The sequence below is a fragment of the Habropoda laboriosa genome, unplaced genomic scaffold, assembly GCF_001263275.1.
Source record: "Habropoda laboriosa isolate 0110345459 unplaced genomic scaffold, ASM126327v1 scaffold1094, whole genome shotgun sequence".
NCBI lineage: Eukaryota > Metazoa > Arthropoda > Insecta > Hymenoptera > Apidae > Habropoda > Habropoda laboriosa.
In genome coordinates, this window is record NW_017101162.1 from 7,290 (window position 1) to 25,908 (window position 18,619).

The following is an 18,619-nucleotide window of genomic DNA, read 5'->3' on the forward strand; positions in this document are numbered from 1 at the left end:
AAAAATATTTTTATTTTCCGAAATATATTTTATACTTCATATTTTCCCAAAAATATTTTTATTTTCCGAAATATATTTTATGTTTCATATTTTCCCCAAATATTGTATATTTTTCGAAACATATTTTAGATTTCATATTTTCCTCGAATACAATATATCTTCGGAAATATATTTAATATTTCACATTTCCCGAAATATAGCCTAAATTTTCCTGAAATATTCGTGAGTACATGACTTCACGACGACGCCAATCATTTTTATTGCCCAAAATTATGAGTTATAAATTAAAATATAGCTTTATAAATTTTGAGTTGAAATATTGATACTTCCCGGCGATCAAAGCGATCCACAAAGAAAGATATCGAAACGGTAAATTTTAATGATAAACACGCGAAACGATAAATTTGATCGATATCGATTAGAAATGACGTTTGAGTCGTGCGCTGTATAGTAAATTGACGTCGGACAATAGCGTCGATCGAACGAACGAAAGCAACGACAAGACAATTGTTCCGTGCAACTTGGAAATGGAAATACATTTAACAGAGTGACGGGCCTAATAAAAGGAAGAAGGGTTAGCACGATTTCTACGGAAATGAGTTACAGAACTAGAGAAACTGAAATCGTATTAAGTATTCAACGGTAGAAGTTGTCGTTTCCTAGTTAGTTTTTTCCACCACCTAACCTCTTTCTTCCAGATTTCATGGAGAGAACATTCCAAACAGAAATGACGAATAAATTTTCATGGTCGAATCACAACTTTTAGCCAACCCTTTGCAGATTATTATTTTTCAAGGCTTCGAGGTTCCAACAGAAATTTACATATATAAAAGGAACTTTACAACGACGTAGAATCGATAGGTGCAAGTGTCTGAATCGCAATCAACCGGACACAAACATCTGATTCACTTCGTGGAATTAGGCAAGCGTTGAAACCATAAGCCGTAAGGGAGTCGTCAACTATGTTCATAATCTAGAAGTTCTGACTCCATTCGGGTCGACCGCAAACGATTCCAGAGTACAGCTACAATTCTCGAAATTCCGTAAAATGTAGATCTTGTCTCTAGTCGTTCGTCCCTTGCAACGTCAATAGTAGGGATCTACATTGACAGGGATCGATGTTCTCTGCTCGTTGTCAAAATGATAGAAAACGAAGTTTGTTCCACGAAAATCAGTAATTTATTTAACACAATGTAACACGAATAATGTATAAAAATTTTATTCAGGAACATTTGGACGACGGTAGATAAGGGTAGCGCTAGAGAAATGAGTTAGACGAGGAAAAGAATGGGGAAAGATAAGGATAGCGTTAAAGCAATGAGTTAGACAAGGAAAGGAATAGGGTTAGAAAAGGATAGAGAATTTTTTAAATCAACGCCATCTCGTGTTTGGCTGCGCGAACTAACGACTCGTTACTCGGAACACAGAATGTAAACAGAGGTATTAGACAAGGAAAGCACTAGTGTGCGACAAGGATAGAGAGAGAACGCTTCCTATTGGCTGGCGGGCCGCCATGTTTCGCCTCTCAGGCCCTAAGTTAATACGATCAGGGAAAAATCGTTAATAACTCATTAATTAGGAAGATTTTATGAACTTTTAGTGTTGAAGAATGAAGTGTGGACCTTCAGCAACTTTCACATATAGCCTTTAGTTCGCTAGACCCTTTCAATAATTAGTTATTAACAATTTTAGTCCGTCATGTCGGAAACGATACCGCATACCGTTAAGCACCTTAACGGTTTTTCAATAATGTCATAGCTTTCTAATGAATTCTCATGCAAACAACTATATACGTCTGAAAGGCAACTCCCGTAGCTACATTCCCATATAATTTTTATTCACATGTTCGGTTCAGTTTAAGAGTTATTCTTCCTAATTAATGAGTTATTAACGATTTTTCCTTGACCGACTTTATTTAGGGCCTGAGAGGCGAAACATGGCGGCTCGCCAGCCAATAGGAAGCGTTCTCTCTCTGTCCTTGTCGCACACTAGTGCTTTCCTTGTCTGATACCTCTGTTTACATTCTGTGTTCCGAGTAACGAGTCGTTAGTTCGCGCAGCCAAACACGAGATGGCGTTGATTTAAAAAATTCTCTATCCTTATCTAACCATTCCCTTCCTTATCTACCAGTATTCCTTTCCTTATCTTACTCATTTCAATATCATTAAATACCTCGACGAGTTCATCCTTCACAATAAGCACGTTTAAATATATTGAATTGCGTGGATAGAACTGTTCACGATCTTTCAACAGCAGTAGAACACGCCCATGCGATGAATCATCTACTAATAAACAATTACCTTACTTTATTATTTGTAATTTCATAGTTACATTTAATTCCAAAACCAGTGCCAATTTTCTAATCTGCCTCCACGCTAAGCCGGCAACGTAGAGAGCGACACGAAAATGATAAGGGTCTTCTCGGCCCTCGTATCGCGGACGCAATGTCCCATAAGATGTTAGATCTATTCCATACTTCGTGTATTTCGATCGAGATCCAATTGAGATTCCAGAATTATCCCGCCACACATAAATATTCATAATTCCAAAACTACTTCTCTGCTGAATTTAGAACAATCTACATCGTTAATATTCTTCGGATATTTTCGAACAATAATTAAACTAATTCAACACTTCTGCTTGAGTAGGACAATTAAACACTGTACTTAAGATAACGTAATCTTCGAATCGCTGGAACTTCTTCTTATCGTCGTTTCACATTCATATCCATCGTTTATCGAGCAAGTTGGTGCAGTAATTTATCGAATTACCGGAGTTAGCTTATGGGACCAAACAAAGCTGTATCAAAGTTGCAATATTTATATAGTGTCGTAAACCATTGATTAGCCTCGTGCAGCAAAACACTTTGCTTAACTGCATCACGTCTTGGTGCAAACGTGGATTTAATAATAAGTAGACTGTGCACCGTATTGAGCATGAAGAACTGTTTTGCTCAGTGGTTGCAGCCACCGTTCGTTTCACCCTTTAACAGGGTGCAGAGGTAAAAATAGGTAAAGTTTGGAAATTTTTTTCATAGGAAACTACCGAATGAAAAATTGCAAAATTTTCAGAGGATATAAACGCATCTTTCAGCTTCTTTCTCCAATTTTTAAAAAGTACAAATCTTACAAAATGGCGGAGTTATTGGTCGATTACTGGCCGCCATCGCAGGCAAAAATTGAAACGTCAGAAATCAAAAATTCTTCTTAATTTATGAATAAAAATGTATCACCTACAATGCAGCTTAAAATTTTTCAAAAATTATAATTATTATAGAAATTATGGCAGTTTGAAGAGGAAAAATCACTTTTTGCCGAAAAGATCAACTTCAAACATCTCTAAAAAATTAAATAATTGAGATATCGAAAAAATGGTAAACCCCGTTGTAGCTAATACATTTTTATTCACAAATCAATAAGAACTTTTAATTTCAGACGTTCCAATCTTTCCCAAAGATGGCTACCAGCAATTAATGTTCTAGCAAAACAAATTTCGCAATAATTCCTTCATTTTGCAACACTTTTACTTTTAAAAAATTGCAGAAGGAAGCTAGAAGCTACACTTATATCCTCCGAAAAAACTGAAACATTCCATTTAGTAATTATCCAGAAAAAAAATTGCCAAATTTTTCCTCTCTTCAGACACACCTTAACACTATTATCTTAACGAGCAAGCAATGAAAAGTATTTAACAATATAGCGTCTATTGTATGCAAGTTTCTCCGAGAGATTGCAATTGAGAGAACGCGAGTTTAACAAGGTTGCCCGGTTGCTTTTCACCTCGGCGTTATTTCATTTTCCTGCTTAATTCATTAGCGCCGTCTCCTGAAGGAGGTAACGGTGTAATCATTATAATTGTCGCGTCATTACAAGTTACGTTATCACTGTAAAATAGAGAATTTTCCTGCGTACTAACCTGCTCGTTGAAATTCTATCATTTCGTATTTTTGTCGAGCAATATTCGAGAAATTTAGATTTTTAGAATTGGATCATTTTCATGTTGTTACTGATTTCGCAAAATTAAATTGGCTATTGTGATGGTACAGAAGTCGTGGTAGTTTAACGTCCGGTACCTAGCTTTCGCCGTAAACCCAGACGGCCCCCAATGGCGGAGGATTAGGATACGCCCAATCAGCGCGGCTGCCCAACTAGACCCTTTAAGAGTACAGGTTAAACACCTACCTGTCTAAGGGCCACTTGTGAGGAGGAATCGCCACGTTACGGGTGGCGCGGAGTGACTTTCCAACACTCTACCAATTCTCCAGATTGGTACCGGAGCTGTTCGCAACTCACACGTCGGGGCCTGGAAAAAGGGCCCCTGGCCAGCATGCGGCCCAACCACTGCCCCCTCGAAACCTACACCAAACCCGGCCAACCCCCGGCGCTGTGGCCGCAGGTGCGAGCGCCACACTGGCACAAGCCCCTGCTGGCCCAGCCCGGATGGTCAGGAGAGGGCGTAATGCCCGCCACAGCCCCGGACGTGGCTTGGAAAGGCCGGCCGGCCCGAGGTACCGTCTAACATCATCGGTGGGCCCTGCGGGTACAGTAGGTACCTACGTATAGAGTTCGCAGATTTATAATTTTAAATTGAGCACATGTTATTAATTCACAGATGTGGCTTAATATATAAGCTGCTCGTTCTAATTCTACGACTGTTCCAACAATGTTCACGTAACTACTTTGGAAATGAAAATGAAGTGAATTAATGTGTGCAACACGTGACAGACACCGGGGCTGCGTCACATAAAACTTGAATTCGCGGGCAATTGAATTCTCGTGTCGAATTGCCAGATTAAAAGATTATAGAGTGCAGAGATGGATGGAGGAAATGGAGTTAGAATAATTATTCGATGCAGCTAGAATAACGCGGTTTATATTTGAGATTTCGGGTGGTAATGACTTTTCAAGCCTTTTACTAATGCAACGTTTAATGTTTCGTTTGCTAGTTATTCCTTACTGCCAGGAGGGCTCCAAACCTCTCATAAAAGCCGAGAATTTGGAGTTTCCTCGTGCATCTCAATAGCGATTGACGTACCATCTTAGAGCCACGCGCCAAGTTAGAACTATTATTCTTTAAAACTACGGTACTACATACATATTCGTCATAAATAAAAAATAATATTGAAAAATGTCTATAAATATTTGAAATCATAGTAAATTTCCAAAATTACTCATCAGTGAGTCGATATTTTTGCTAATATCACTCTTATTCTTATACCATTTCTTAACATTAGGTGTAAGATGCTTGAAAAATATAAAATAATAAAACTTAAAGCATGTAACAAAATTATTCACCATAAATAAGAAATAACATTGAAAAATACCTACGAATATTCGAAACTGTAGGAAATTCCTAAAATTTCTTATAGGTATTTCAGAGTCACCCTATTGAACACATATTTCAGTCAATATTTTCGCTAATATCACTCTTGTTGTTATATCATTTCTTAACACTAGGTGCAAAATGCTTGAAAAAAATAAAACAATAAAAAATTAGCTGTGAAATATGTACTTGAAAAAATAAAATAGTAGAAATTCCCTTAGAAAATCCTTTCATAAAACATATAGCAAAATATTCACCATAAATAAAAAATAAAATCAAAAAATACCCACAAAAAATATCCACAAATATCCAAAATCATAAGAAATTTCAAAATTTCTCATCAGTACTTCAAAAACAGTCTACAAAACACACATATTTAAGTCTCTTACCATTACAACATTTCCTACCGTTACATATAGAATACTAGAAAAATATAAAATAATAAAAATCAAAGCATGCAACAAAAATACTCACCATAAATAAAAACTAAAATCAAAAAATCCCTAGAAATATCCAAAATCATAGAAAATTCCGAAAATTCCTCATCGATACTTCAAAAACACCCAATAGAAAACGCACGCGACTGCGCAAGCAGCCCGGAAGCCAGCGACCGCACAAAATCAGACGATCGACATCCGTCAGCGACCATAATCAAAATCCAGCGTGCAGAATTATTCCGGCAACAGAACCATTCGTGAAAATTCCGCAAAAGTGAATGGGTATGACCACGGTGGAGGCTTCCTGCGACTGCAATGGCACCAGCGCGGCGCCCCAACAGACCCTTAAATGTTACATCGCGGGAAAAGAGTCTCTGCCGTGTACCCCGATCCTCAAGACCTCGTTGAGGGCCAGATGCGGCGGTCGTCGCATGCTAATTTCCATTATCATACTCTTCGCCATCCTGGCTGTCCTCTATTGCCTCTCCCTGTCCTGCCAACGAGCGCAAGCCTTAGGCAGATCGAGAGGAGCTGAAGATAGAGTCGAAGGGGCTTCCCAGGGGGGGAGTCCCGATCAGGACGGCCAAGTCTCGGAGTACAGACAGATTATGGACTGAACGTACGAGTGTTTCGAGTAATTTGAACATTTTCACGAACGTGAATTTCTTTTTTAATAGCGTCAGAAGATTTTTGTTGATTTTTTGTAGAGGTGAGAAAAATGGAATACATTTTTAGAGGGAGGATAGTGATGCTTGGAGGATTGTTAGCCTGTTAACTGGGTTCAATTCTCGAGAAGAAGCTATTTAGAAGCTAGTTTGTAACAAAAAATTAATAGAAATTAGGATTAATTGGTTCATTTCGGTTCTTGCAAATGTGAATATTAATATTAAAGTAAGTAATTAAAGTAATTAAAGATGAACAATCTCTAAGTAACTAAAGTATTGCGTTCTAAATTTGTGAACCAATGACGAGTTAACTCATCTGCCTCGGTTAACAGGTTAAGAGCGCTATTACAGAGAAATATACGCTTAATATTTTATTTAAAGCGTAGATAGAGCTAATGAAGTGACGTGACCTCGTATTGACGTAACTGTAACTGTCTTAATTTATTAAAAATCAACTCGGTTAATCCTTATGTCGATAACCACAATTGCCGTCCGCTTTATCGTCCAATTTTACCAGTTTTCTGATAAGAAAAGTAGGAAATGTGGCGCATAACAACGATCTGACCAGATATTCGAATCTTTTACCGGGAAGATAAAGTATTTTAAGTGAAAATTTTCAAAAGGGTACCCGGTTATCGACACAAGGGTTAAGAGATTAATTTTATTGTTCGAATAACCTGTACTAACAGCTTCGAACATTTTACTCTCCACAGACAGAGCCCCGAATAACGAAGATTAGAATATAAATAATTCTAAACGACCAAAACCACTAATACCGTCGAAGTTACGATTGGATTCGTTGGAATCGACAGAATTCCATATCTCTCTACAACCAAAGCCCCGAATAACGAAGATTAGAACAGAAATAATCCTAAATACCGGTAATTTTCATCGAACCTCTGCCTGGGTCAAAAGTGACCCAATCGAAGCTCCGATTGGATATGTTGGAATCGACACAATTCCACGTCTCTCTACAGACAAATACCCGAAAAACGAAGATTAGAATATAGACAATCCTAAACGCGAGTAATTTTCGTCAAACCTCTATCTGGGTCAAAAATGACCCAAACCACCGATACCATCATTGGTGCGATTAAATTCGTTGGAATCGACAGAGTTCCCTGTCTCTCTACAGCCAAAGCCCCGAATAACGAAGATTAGAACACAAATAATCCGAAATACCGGTAATTTTCGTCGAACCTCTGCCTGGGTCAAAAATGACCCAATCGAAGTTACGATTGGATTTGTTGGAATCGACACAATTCCACGTCTCCCTACGAAAAACGAAGATTAGAATATAGACAATCGCAAATACGACTAATTTTCGTAAACCCTCTGTCTGAGTCAATCGAAGCTCCGATTAGATTCCTTAGAATCGACAGAGTTCCACGTCGATCCAAAAAATTCGCAAAACGTCTGTATCCGTTGTAAAGCCCGTACGTAAGACCGAAACAGTACTGTAGAAGAGAAGATCAAACGTTCCGTTTTCTCCTGGATAACGAATGTGGCGAGCGCGGTGAGCGGCGCATATACATAAATCCGTGTCCGAAACAGAACCGCCGTGGAGTCCCAGTACACATTTTTCATCCGCAACATTATTCGAGGCGAAAATAATGTTACAATTCACAGAACAACGCCGATACCAACTGCAGGCGGACGGAGCGTGCGAGAGGTCACGCGTTCCTCTGATCTACATTTTAATCTTCTCGCGCCGATATTAGAGGGGAATCATGGAAAAAGTGGAGAAATCGAATTTAACCGCACGAAAGAAATTCATCGCGTCGTTCTAAACGACTGCAAATAACGAACTTCATTTCGGCGATGATATACAATAGAAATTTACAGCTAAAGAATTTTTTACAAGCGTTACCGTTGTAACCGTGGAAACGAAAATATATTAGATTAACCCTTTCGATACTACGGGTGACTATAGTCACCCATCGTTTGACGCTCGCTGTGTACTATCAGTCGCTATAATCACCCAAAGTCTGGTGCTCGCTGGGTGCTATCAGTGACTATAGTCACTCAAAGGCCGGTGCTCGCTGTGTGCTATCAGTGACTATAGTCACCCAAAGTCTGGTGCTCGCTGTGTGCTATCAGTGACTATAGTCACCCAAAGGCCGGTGCTCGCTGTGTGCTATCAGTGACTATAGTCACCCAAAGGCCGGTGCTCGCTGTGTACTATCAGTGACTATAATCACTCAAAGGCCGGTGCTCGCTGTGTGCTATCAGTGACTATAATCACTCAAAGGCCGGTGCTCGCTGTGTGCTATCAGTGACTATAGGCACTCAAAGGCCGGTGCTCGCTATGTGCTATCAGTGACTATAGGCACCCTAAAGGCCGGTGCTCGCTGTGTGCTATCAGTGACTATAATCACCCAAAGGCCGGTGCTCGCTGTGTGCTATCAGTGACTATAGTCACCCAAAGTCTGGTGCTCGCTGTGTACTGCAGTAAACAATTTTTAAAATCTGAATATTTTCCAATTACATTACATTGTAATATCCCGTCCTGTATCTACTCCGCGATAAAATATACGTTCGCGTTGTAACTGACCCGTACGGTCGAACCTTATTCGCGAGGAGAGTATCCGTAGAGCGGAAGCATATTCGTGAACGACATTGCCGTATCGAAAGGGTTAAAGCAGGGGTTCCCAAAGTGCGGCTCGCGATGACAGATCAGCCGCGATCTTGAATTTGCAGAGATAATTTACATTTTTACAAAAAATAAATAAATTTTATCATATTATAATTAAAAATTGTTCGGTTAAAAAAATACTAAATTTTACATGTAATATATTAGGTTGTCCGGGAATAAATTGCGGCTTTCTGTTAAGTCATTTTTAGGGCTTTTCTATACTATATATTTTAAACTTGCGTTTATTAAGTAATACACCATTTGAACGCGTAGACGTCGCTCTATCGGATAAGCGATACACTTTTGTTTTTTACCGTCATTTGTTCTGAGTACAGTCAACCCTCCTATAACGCGATTAATTCGTACCGCGTTATATGAAAACCGCGCTATAAGAAACTCAGATTTAACGTGCAAACTAGATTAATTCGTGCCGCGTTATATGGAAACCGCGCTATAAGAGACTGAATCAGATTGATTCGTACCGCGTTATATTCATTGGCTTAACGGCCCGCCAAATATTTTCGAACGGAATTAAGATTACCCTGGATTAAAGATATTTAGTTATTTCGGCAGTTTCCAACGACGCGATAATTTTATCGTGCAACTGACACGAGTGTTCACCGAATTCACGCCGATTGGAATAAAACGCTTACTTTCTGGAATTGTAACAAAATTTGTAATTAATTAAGGATGTCTTTTTTTTAGGAATTACGTTTACATGTTGGAAGAGAGGTTTAATTATGAAATAATTTATATTCTTCCAACAACATGATAGACAAAGAATAATGAAAGTGTAACAAGGGTTGGATTGAAAATGACAGGATTACAAAGCTTACACCTTAAAGTCGATATTAATTACCCTGGGTTTAAGCCTGTCGAATCGTGACAGGTGATAAGGTCAGTGATCGAAATCAATGGCTTTACAAATTTATAGTGGTCCCTATCTACAGATTATCGTTATCGCGTCCAATGACTCAGAAATATTGCCTCTCGCGCAATTATCAGCGCTGATAACGCAACACTCTACGTTATTTATTTTCACGGTGTTTTTCAAATTTAAAGTTACGAGCGTCGGATCTCTTTTATCTGAAATTATCGACACCTTGCAACTTGGAATTCGTCGATGTAACAACGTTATTTATTTACACGCTGTTTTTTAAACATTTCAAGTTACGAGCGTCGGATCTCTTTTGTCTAAAATTGTCGACAGCTTGCAACTTCGAATTTGTCAATATATTTCCCGTCACAATTAGCGTAATAAAATACGCGAACAGTCTTTTTTTTTATAACATCGTCCATTTTTCTTTTCAGGATAAACTACGACACAGTAATTGAAAGTACAGTAAAGCAACATTGATTGAACGTAATTTAAAAGCGCCAACATAGTCAATTTCGAATACAATTATTAAACTGCTGATTCTCACGCATTCACGGAAAATTTTAAAACACAGAATGCACGTAATAAGCAAAGATATACAAACAAATCCCAAGTACGGTAAAACATTTACCTATCTAGCTTCAATTTTTTTAATTACATTCAGAAAAACCCTCGGTCTAATAATTACACCGAATTATTGCGGGAGATGACTAAAATTCGCCAGAAAATTTCCACAAAAACATATAAACAAACCCCAAACATAGTAAAACATTTACTTATCTAACTTCAATTTTTCAATTACATCGACGAAAACCCTCGGTCTAATAATTCCATCGAATTATTGCGGGAGGTGACTGAAATTGGCCAGAAATTTTCCACAAAAATACGCACTTCGATAAAACAGTCCATCGAATGATAAAAAAGGAAGAGAGTGACACAATATGATCGAATGAAAACGAATCAACACATCGTTCGATTCAATCGATTTCGTCCAATTGTTCCAACAATAGCACAACTCGTGTAAGCTCGTCGTCGGTGATGTGTTCCAGAAGCGAGAGAACGAGGCAAGAAAAAAGGAACTTGTCGACGATGTCTTCCTTCAATCTTTCACAGTCCACGTCTGGATATTCCGATCTGACAGCGTCGACGTACAACGTCAAAATTTCCTGCACCTTCGACGGTCCGTTTTCGTGCGTGACGTTGTAGAGGAGAACTGGCCCGAGATCGACGGCCGGCGAACAGTATCTCATTGTTTGCCAGTCGATCACCTTCGCTTCGATCGGCTTCCCGTTCTGGTATTTGAACAGCAGATTATCGTGTGAAAAATGACCGTGGCATATCGTGGAAACGTCGTTCACCTCTGTCGCGACGTTCTTCACTATTTCCAGCGTGCTCTTGTTCAACCTGTTCCGCACTTTTTCCACGAAGCTCGTATTAGTCGACGATTCGACGATGTCCATCATCCTGTAATTAAACGGTCGGACGTTTAGTTTGTTGAGTAGGATATAGTGTGAAGTTGATGTGGTCTTTTCAATGCGAATTTCAGTTACTCGGAAGTGTTGTATTCCGCGGCTCGCGATTCCTTGCGTTGGTTTATTATTTTCAATAGGTACGCGGTAGGAGAGCCTGACGGAAACTGGGGCGAAATAAGGGAGCTATTCTGCGCGTAGTACTATTCGACTTTATTCGACAGTTCGGTGACGTTCGGTGCGTGAAGACCACTAGGCAGAAATCTGCTGTTTCGACGGAAAAGGTTTCTAGATATAGGTTCGGTAAGTACGAGAGTAGGGGTTGGTCTCAGAGGTGAATGTAGGGAGAGGCGGTGAGGTCTAGGTTCAGCGATGAGTAAAGGATGATGTGGAGGTCTAGGTTTCGGGGTGACTAACGTTAGGATGATGCGGATTTGTTTAGTTAAGGAAAGGAGGCAGGATGACTAAAAACTAACGAGAGATAGGAGAGAGGTATACGACAGGAAGCTGGAATGATTTAGTCCAGTTTTTGGGACTCGCGCTGGTTTATGACCCGCAGACCGAGTGGTCCCAACGCCTTGACACCCTCACGCGCTAAGGGCTGGGTCAGGTAAGGACCCCGAACCTGTGCCAGGGTTTCCCGGAGGCAAGAGAGGGGCGTCAAGGCACGTATATGTGAGATCAATTCGTCAGGAAAAAAAAGTATACACCGTCGCATAGCCAGCCCGAGCTTCGGCGCGCTACCTTCAACTGCCTTCTCGTCCCGGGGCCCGCGTGCCTCTTCTACGCTTCGCTTTTCGCTCACGCCACGCCGGTACGCGCCACACGTTCTCACGCGTGTCAGACCCGATCGCCGGCGGATCAGTCACCACAAGAGTATGGTCGAGCGAGTGTTGGGACTCGCGCTGGTTTATGACCCGCAGACCGAGTGGTCCCAACGCCTTGACACCCTCACGCGCTAAGGGCTGGGTCAGGTAAGGACCCCGAACCTGTGCCAGGGTTTCCCGGAGGCAAGAGAGGGGCGTCAAGGCACGTATATAAAGACGCGTTAAATAAGAATGGGGGAGATTGTATTGGAACGAATTAGGGAGCGACGGACGAATAAATAAATATAGTTTTTAATATCAGTTTAAAATATCATTTAGACCAGACAGCCCTTACACTTGTTTATGAATGAAAGAAATTTGATACGTTTTATTCGATGCAGTTAGAAATTTTGGGTTCTGAGTGGCTTATTTTTAATTGGAACAGCCATAGTTTAATGTAGGATATTTTTTCTCTTCTGGTATGTAAAGGGAAGGATTAGTTTATTAGATGATGTGTGACAAATTTTGAAAAAATTGCAATTTGAGTGTCAAAGTAGTTTCTTATGGATGAAAGAAATTTCACGAGTTGATGGTTCTGAGTGGCTCATTTTAAATTAGAACAGCCATAGTTCAATATAGTATATTTTTGCTTTTGTGGTATTAAAGAAAGAATAAAATAAATTGGCGGTACTTCTTATGTTTTATTTTTAAATTGGACCAAACTGCTTGAGTTTTTTAGTTTGAGAAATTAGAAGGATTAGTTTACTAGATGATGTACAGAAAAATTTTTGAAAAGATTTTCAAAGATTGTCACTTTCCACAACTTTTTATCTAAGCTTGTAGTGAAAACTTAAAACACGTTTTATAGACTATTTTATACTAAAGTAATCCTTCTAACTTCTCAAAAAAAAGAAAACTCAAGTCGTTTGGTCGAATTTAAAAAAAAGTGTTTCTGTTTCAAAGAGTGTGCCAATACTTTTTCACCCACTGTGCATAGAAATTTTTACCAAAATTCATTAAATTCCCTAAGACCCTCTCTATTTATGTCTTTCCATAAGCAACCACCATACACAAAAGTGACCATTACAGTTGAACAAAAATATATCGATAATTTCCTGTAATTTAAAATTAAGAAAACTGAGTGCCTGAAATACCTGAAATCGTCGCATTGTAACAGATTTGGGGTTATTCTAGCGTTGAGGTATAAAGAACTAGTAAAGAAACTCTCCGAAGAAAAAGGATATCTATTAAAGTCTACTCATCGCCTATTGATAAACTCTCGAAAACTTGTTTCCGCGAGACAACCGGTGATCTTGCAACGCGCGTGCTATATCTTCGAAAGACGTACTGACCTACCTACTGCACCTGTAGTATATGTACGTACATACAATAGAGTGCAGGGTACATAGTGACTGAGAATCGTGGAGAACAGTGCTCGAAAGGGAAGTTTTCAGCGCAGAGAGAATCCAGAGAGAAAAAGGAGGAGAGGTTTTCCAAAAGAAACTTTCGAAAAAGTTCCCAGCGATAGATTAGAATTTAGTAACCTCTCGTTCTACCTGATCAGAATTTAAAAGCAGTCGCTTATATTTATCACGTTAAAAGAAAAACTATCCACCTGCAGAATCTCGTCTAATTAAATAACACAAAATCTTTTATCGACCAAACGATTATAGCGTTTGTGAACGGTCAAATATTACACACATATACACATAGAAACGTGCGTGGAGAGATTTTCTAACAAACTGGCAATTAATGGATTCGCGTCAATCTGTTGATACACGAAACTCGATCAATTTTGGATTCTGTCCGCTTCAATTGTGTACCGATTATTCCGCTCGCGCGAAACTCGCAATACTGTTGCTACTGACATCGATAACGTCAATATTACCGCTACACCGCAACGCTAAATGTCGCGAAACGCCGACAAAGGGTATAATAATCGTTCGATATAATTCTCCCGCTTTTTGTCACGGTATTTCACTGTTCATTAAATCCCGCCACGTTTAATCCCCCTCGTCTCGTAACGCTAATTTTCCACGGTGTCCGTAGATCCAGCTGGAGAGAAAATGGAACGCTGTTTGTTTAACCCTTTAACGGAATTACCAACCTGGAATTAGCGATACTTAGCTGGAATCAAGAAGATTCACCGTCGTGTATATTCTCTATTTCACTGTTATCCCACTCGGTTTATCCACGTTTCTTCCGGATTTTTCTTCAAATGCTGGTTCAATCGAGAATCACAATGAAAATAGAAGATCTATGTAGATCACGGATGGCCATAGCGCGGCTCTTATGCAAATAAAATGTATGCGTGGAATATGGCTGACCGGGGGGAGGGAAGATCTGTGGGTGAACTTTAAAAAATTCAACTGATTTCTCATTGTTTGTTTTGTTATCGAAGATAAATAAATGGCTCTTTCGAATACTCCTTCCTGAGAAGAAAGAGACTGGAACCTAATTCATAGTCAAATCCAAAGATATTTCCATAAATTACGCGCTGTTAATCCAAAGAGATTCCCATAAATCAGGCGCTGTTATATGAAGGCGTAGTGCAATAATCCGCATTATAATTTAATTTAATTTAATTTAAGTCTAAATCTAAGTTAACTGGAATAAAAACAACAATGAAGATGTGAGTAGTGTAAGAGACAAAATAGCAATACATGTATAACCGGAAGCCCTCCTAAGCCGTAAGTAGTATGTATAATAAATAAGAATAAAAAATAAATAAAATACTCCTTCCTGAAACGTGGCTTGCAAAGGTAGCGTAGCTGGCCACCCTTGATCTAGATGGTTATTATGGCAATAGGGTGTATTAAGAATATCTTTAGAAAGCGTTATTTACGCCGTTCTTCTTTGCGCCTCTTGGTAAACACAAACAGGTCTTTGTTCTTTGCAGATCGTCAACGACTATCCGCGGTTTATGAAACTTGGTGGTCATAGACATGGTTCAGAGGCGAACCAATCTCACCCTGCGGAACGATTTGTTTTCTCGCTCAGCCGTGTAACTGCGCCAAGTGAATCAGCGGTATATAGATTTACCGGTGCACGGTGAGGTGAGAAAAAAGCTTGGTCATAGGAAAACCGAGAACAAATCCTTTCGACAAATATTCTCTGGAGAATGTTGAATATCGGTATACACGATGGCGCGAGAAACGCTATCTAGAGAAATCGAATCGAGTCGAGTGTCGATAATTCTTGTCGAACATGTGTTACAGGTGTAAAGCACATGTACGTGAACAATAGGTAGGAAGAAGTGACGATAATTGAAATATCTTGTAAGTTTCTTCGAGTCACTTTTAATTGATGCTTAAAAGACAAGCGTTTAACCCTTTAACTAGGAACGTCGTGTACACTATCGGCTAGAAATTTGGGATCACTGTGCGTTGAAATTTGAACAATTTTCTGTCGTTCAAATCAATCACTAAGAAGGAATCATAAGTCAAGGGGTTATACCTTCTCCTTCAAAAAAACATCGCAAAGGAAATCTATAGATCCTCAAATCTTCACACATTTCTCTAGCATTCATGTACACTTGGTATATCCAAATCAGTATAGCACAATATGTTTACTAAACTAAAAAAACACCCTAGTTATGCACACTATGAATAATTAAAGGATTAACCAAATTCTTAATTTATGCCATATTTGCTCCATAAAAAAGAAAAGACATCACAAGAGAATCCTACAAAACCCCTAAAATCTTCACGTATTTCTTTAGCATATACACTCGGTACATTAAAATCAGTATAGCCCAATACGTTTGAACTGAAAAGCACCCTAGTCATACACACTACGTACCAATTAAAAACGAATTAAAGGGTTAACCAAATTCCCAATTCCCATGAAATTTCCTTCCTCAAAAAAAAAAAAAAAAAAAAAGAAAAACACATCACAAGAGAATACTAAAAAACCCCCCAAAATCTTCGCACATTTCACCACAAACATTCTCGCATCCTCCCCGGAGAGAAACGGACCAATTTACCTGGTCGACCTCTTCTCGTATCGCATGATCGCCTCCTCGGTCAGACCGATCTCCAGCAGTTTCGCCTCGAATTCCCTGAAGACGCTCGGCTCGATCGCCCTCAATTTCAACCCTCTGGCATGGAACTTGGCTAGAACTTGCACGCACAATTTCAAGTGATCCTCGTCCAGTTCACCGTCCACCTGTGTGTATCCATCCGCTTCCAAGTCCTCCAGCACGATCACCGGTCTCCCGTAGCGACCTAGATCGGACAGGTAGCACTTGGGGACCAGATCCGTGCCGTACTTAGCCGTCATCTTCGTGTAGAACATTTCCTCGTTCTGGAAAGCGTCGTAAGCCGTGGTAGCTGCGTGTTCTGCTTCACCTTCGGGAAGTAGCTTCACCAGAAGATAGAACGTGCACGGCTCACCGGAGAATCGAACTACAACCGTGGTACGATAGATCTCGCTACTTCGGCTAAGTTCGTCCAGTCGAACCGTGGCTGTTTCGATCTCCACGAACTCCCGCGAATTTTCATCGCAGAAGCAACGATCTTGCACCATTTCCGGCAGCAAATCGTTCTCGATGAAGTCCATACTGCGCTCCCAAGCTGCGTGAGACTTCATCACGTTCTCCATGTGACACGATTAAAAATGATCACTCTCGTTACAGCTGCTTTCCTCCGGAGGATGACTCAACTAACAGATACCAAACAGACACAGAGGCACACACGGTGTTCGTGCGCAGAGAGAAATTGTACTGGTACGAGAAGTAGGAATAAAAGCTAGTTACATTCAGGTTATCTTAACTATCTCATTGAAATTGGAACAACCTGATAATTTCCTCGAATCGACGCCGATTACGAACGAGCCTTGAGTAACTGGAACACGAGTAACGGAGTAATCTTCGATGGTATCTTTTTCGTGGATTCGCTTGGTTCTTGCGAATGTACGCAGCGGTTCGACACGTCGATGATTCACCTAACCAGTTCTGTTTGCGGAATTCTCCACCATGTAAACGCACTTGTGACGGAAGGTTTTCTTCGTTCTTTCTTTCTTGTATTTTAAGAGGTCCCTTCGAGGATAGCGACGAATTCTACGGTGAATATGGACGTTTAACTTGGATGGAACAGTCGAAGAGAGAGATTGTTGGTTATCTGGAAGGGTTATGGATATGGGACGCGTGTCAAATCGGTCGCGATAAAGCGTCGTTTTATCGGTGAACCTTACGCAGATCGATGTTCGCGTCGCGACGAATCGGGCGCAAGTAACCGGCTTCAAGTACCGTTGGAAATGGTTACGCGTGCCGCGTCCCCTCGCGTGCAACATAATCAACCTCTTATCTTGTAATGACGTCACAAATAAGCTTGTGCCATGATACCAGACCGCGACAGACTTTGTCCACGAATTCGACGCGCAGATGCTTCGTCGATCTTCGTGCTCGGGCGAAGCTTTTGCGACAGACTGGAGCAATCTTTTTGGGTAGGACACTGGGTGATTTTATTTCGCTGGATTTTCGGGAAAGATGGATTCTTGGAGGGAGGTCAAGTTTGAAAATATCGATCGAAAAATCAAACGAGAGAATAAGCGATAGAACTTTTGTTAGGATTTTTCGATTGAAATTAAAGAGACACGGTATAATTTTATTTTGCTGGATTTTGTAGAAAAATGATGTTTTGTAGGGAGATAAAGTTTGAAAATACTGATTAAAAAATAAAATGAGAGAATAGGTGGTAGAATGATTTTGGTTAGGGTTTATTTTACTGAATTTTGAAGAAAGATGAATTAAAAATATTAATAGAAATACAGAAAGAGAAAAGAATTTAGATTAAGATGGAGAATTCTAGAGAAATGCAAATATAGAGTTTTCCATTGTTTAAACTTCTTTTAGACATAGTTTAGACGTAGTTTAAGCAGTGAGCTAAGAAATATCTTTATTCAATCAGGCCTTTATTTTCAAGTATCGTGAGTCACCGGTGACCCACGTACCATAAAACGACAATTAGAAAGGTAAACGTACAAAAGATTGCATAAGTTGTCTGATGCATCTTTATTTTACTAGCTCATTCTCGGTACGTCAATTGACAAGGTTTAAAAATAGTGATAAATTTCAGGATTTCGTGAATTATATTTAGGAATACCTATCGAAAATTTGACAAATTAATACACAGTTGGTAATTTTGTCACCTGAGTTTCAAAGATTTATACGCCTGTTTGCACGTTCTGTCGTTTAATTAATTCAACGAAGTCAACGATGGAAAATTAGATAATAACAGCTGGGGACGCAGCAATTATAATAATAAGGAAATCTTCTGCAACTCGACTCGTTGAATTTCACGGGGCCTTTGGAGCGTAACGATCCAATGAAAAAGCTCCTCCGAGTGATTTTAATTCTAACGCGATTACTTTGCTAAATTTCCAACTAAACGGAGTACGCCCTTTGTC

General features: G+C 39.7%; 1 protein-coding gene across 1 annotated transcript; it reads right to left on the reverse strand.

Moving 5' to 3' along the window:
• Positions 1–10,641: 10,641 nt before the first annotated feature.
• Positions 10,642–16,801, reverse strand: LOC108578042. Its single transcript, XM_017941295.1, has 2 exons — positions 16,197–16,801; positions 10,642–11,400 (listed from the first exon to the last, which is right to left on the reverse strand). Exons 1-2 carry the CDS (start codon positions 16,799–16,801, stop codon positions 10,914–10,916), a joined length of 1,092 nt encoding a protein of 363 aa, XP_017796784.1. The 3' UTR covers positions 10,642–10,913.
• Positions 16,802–18,619: the final 1,818 nt, after the last annotated feature.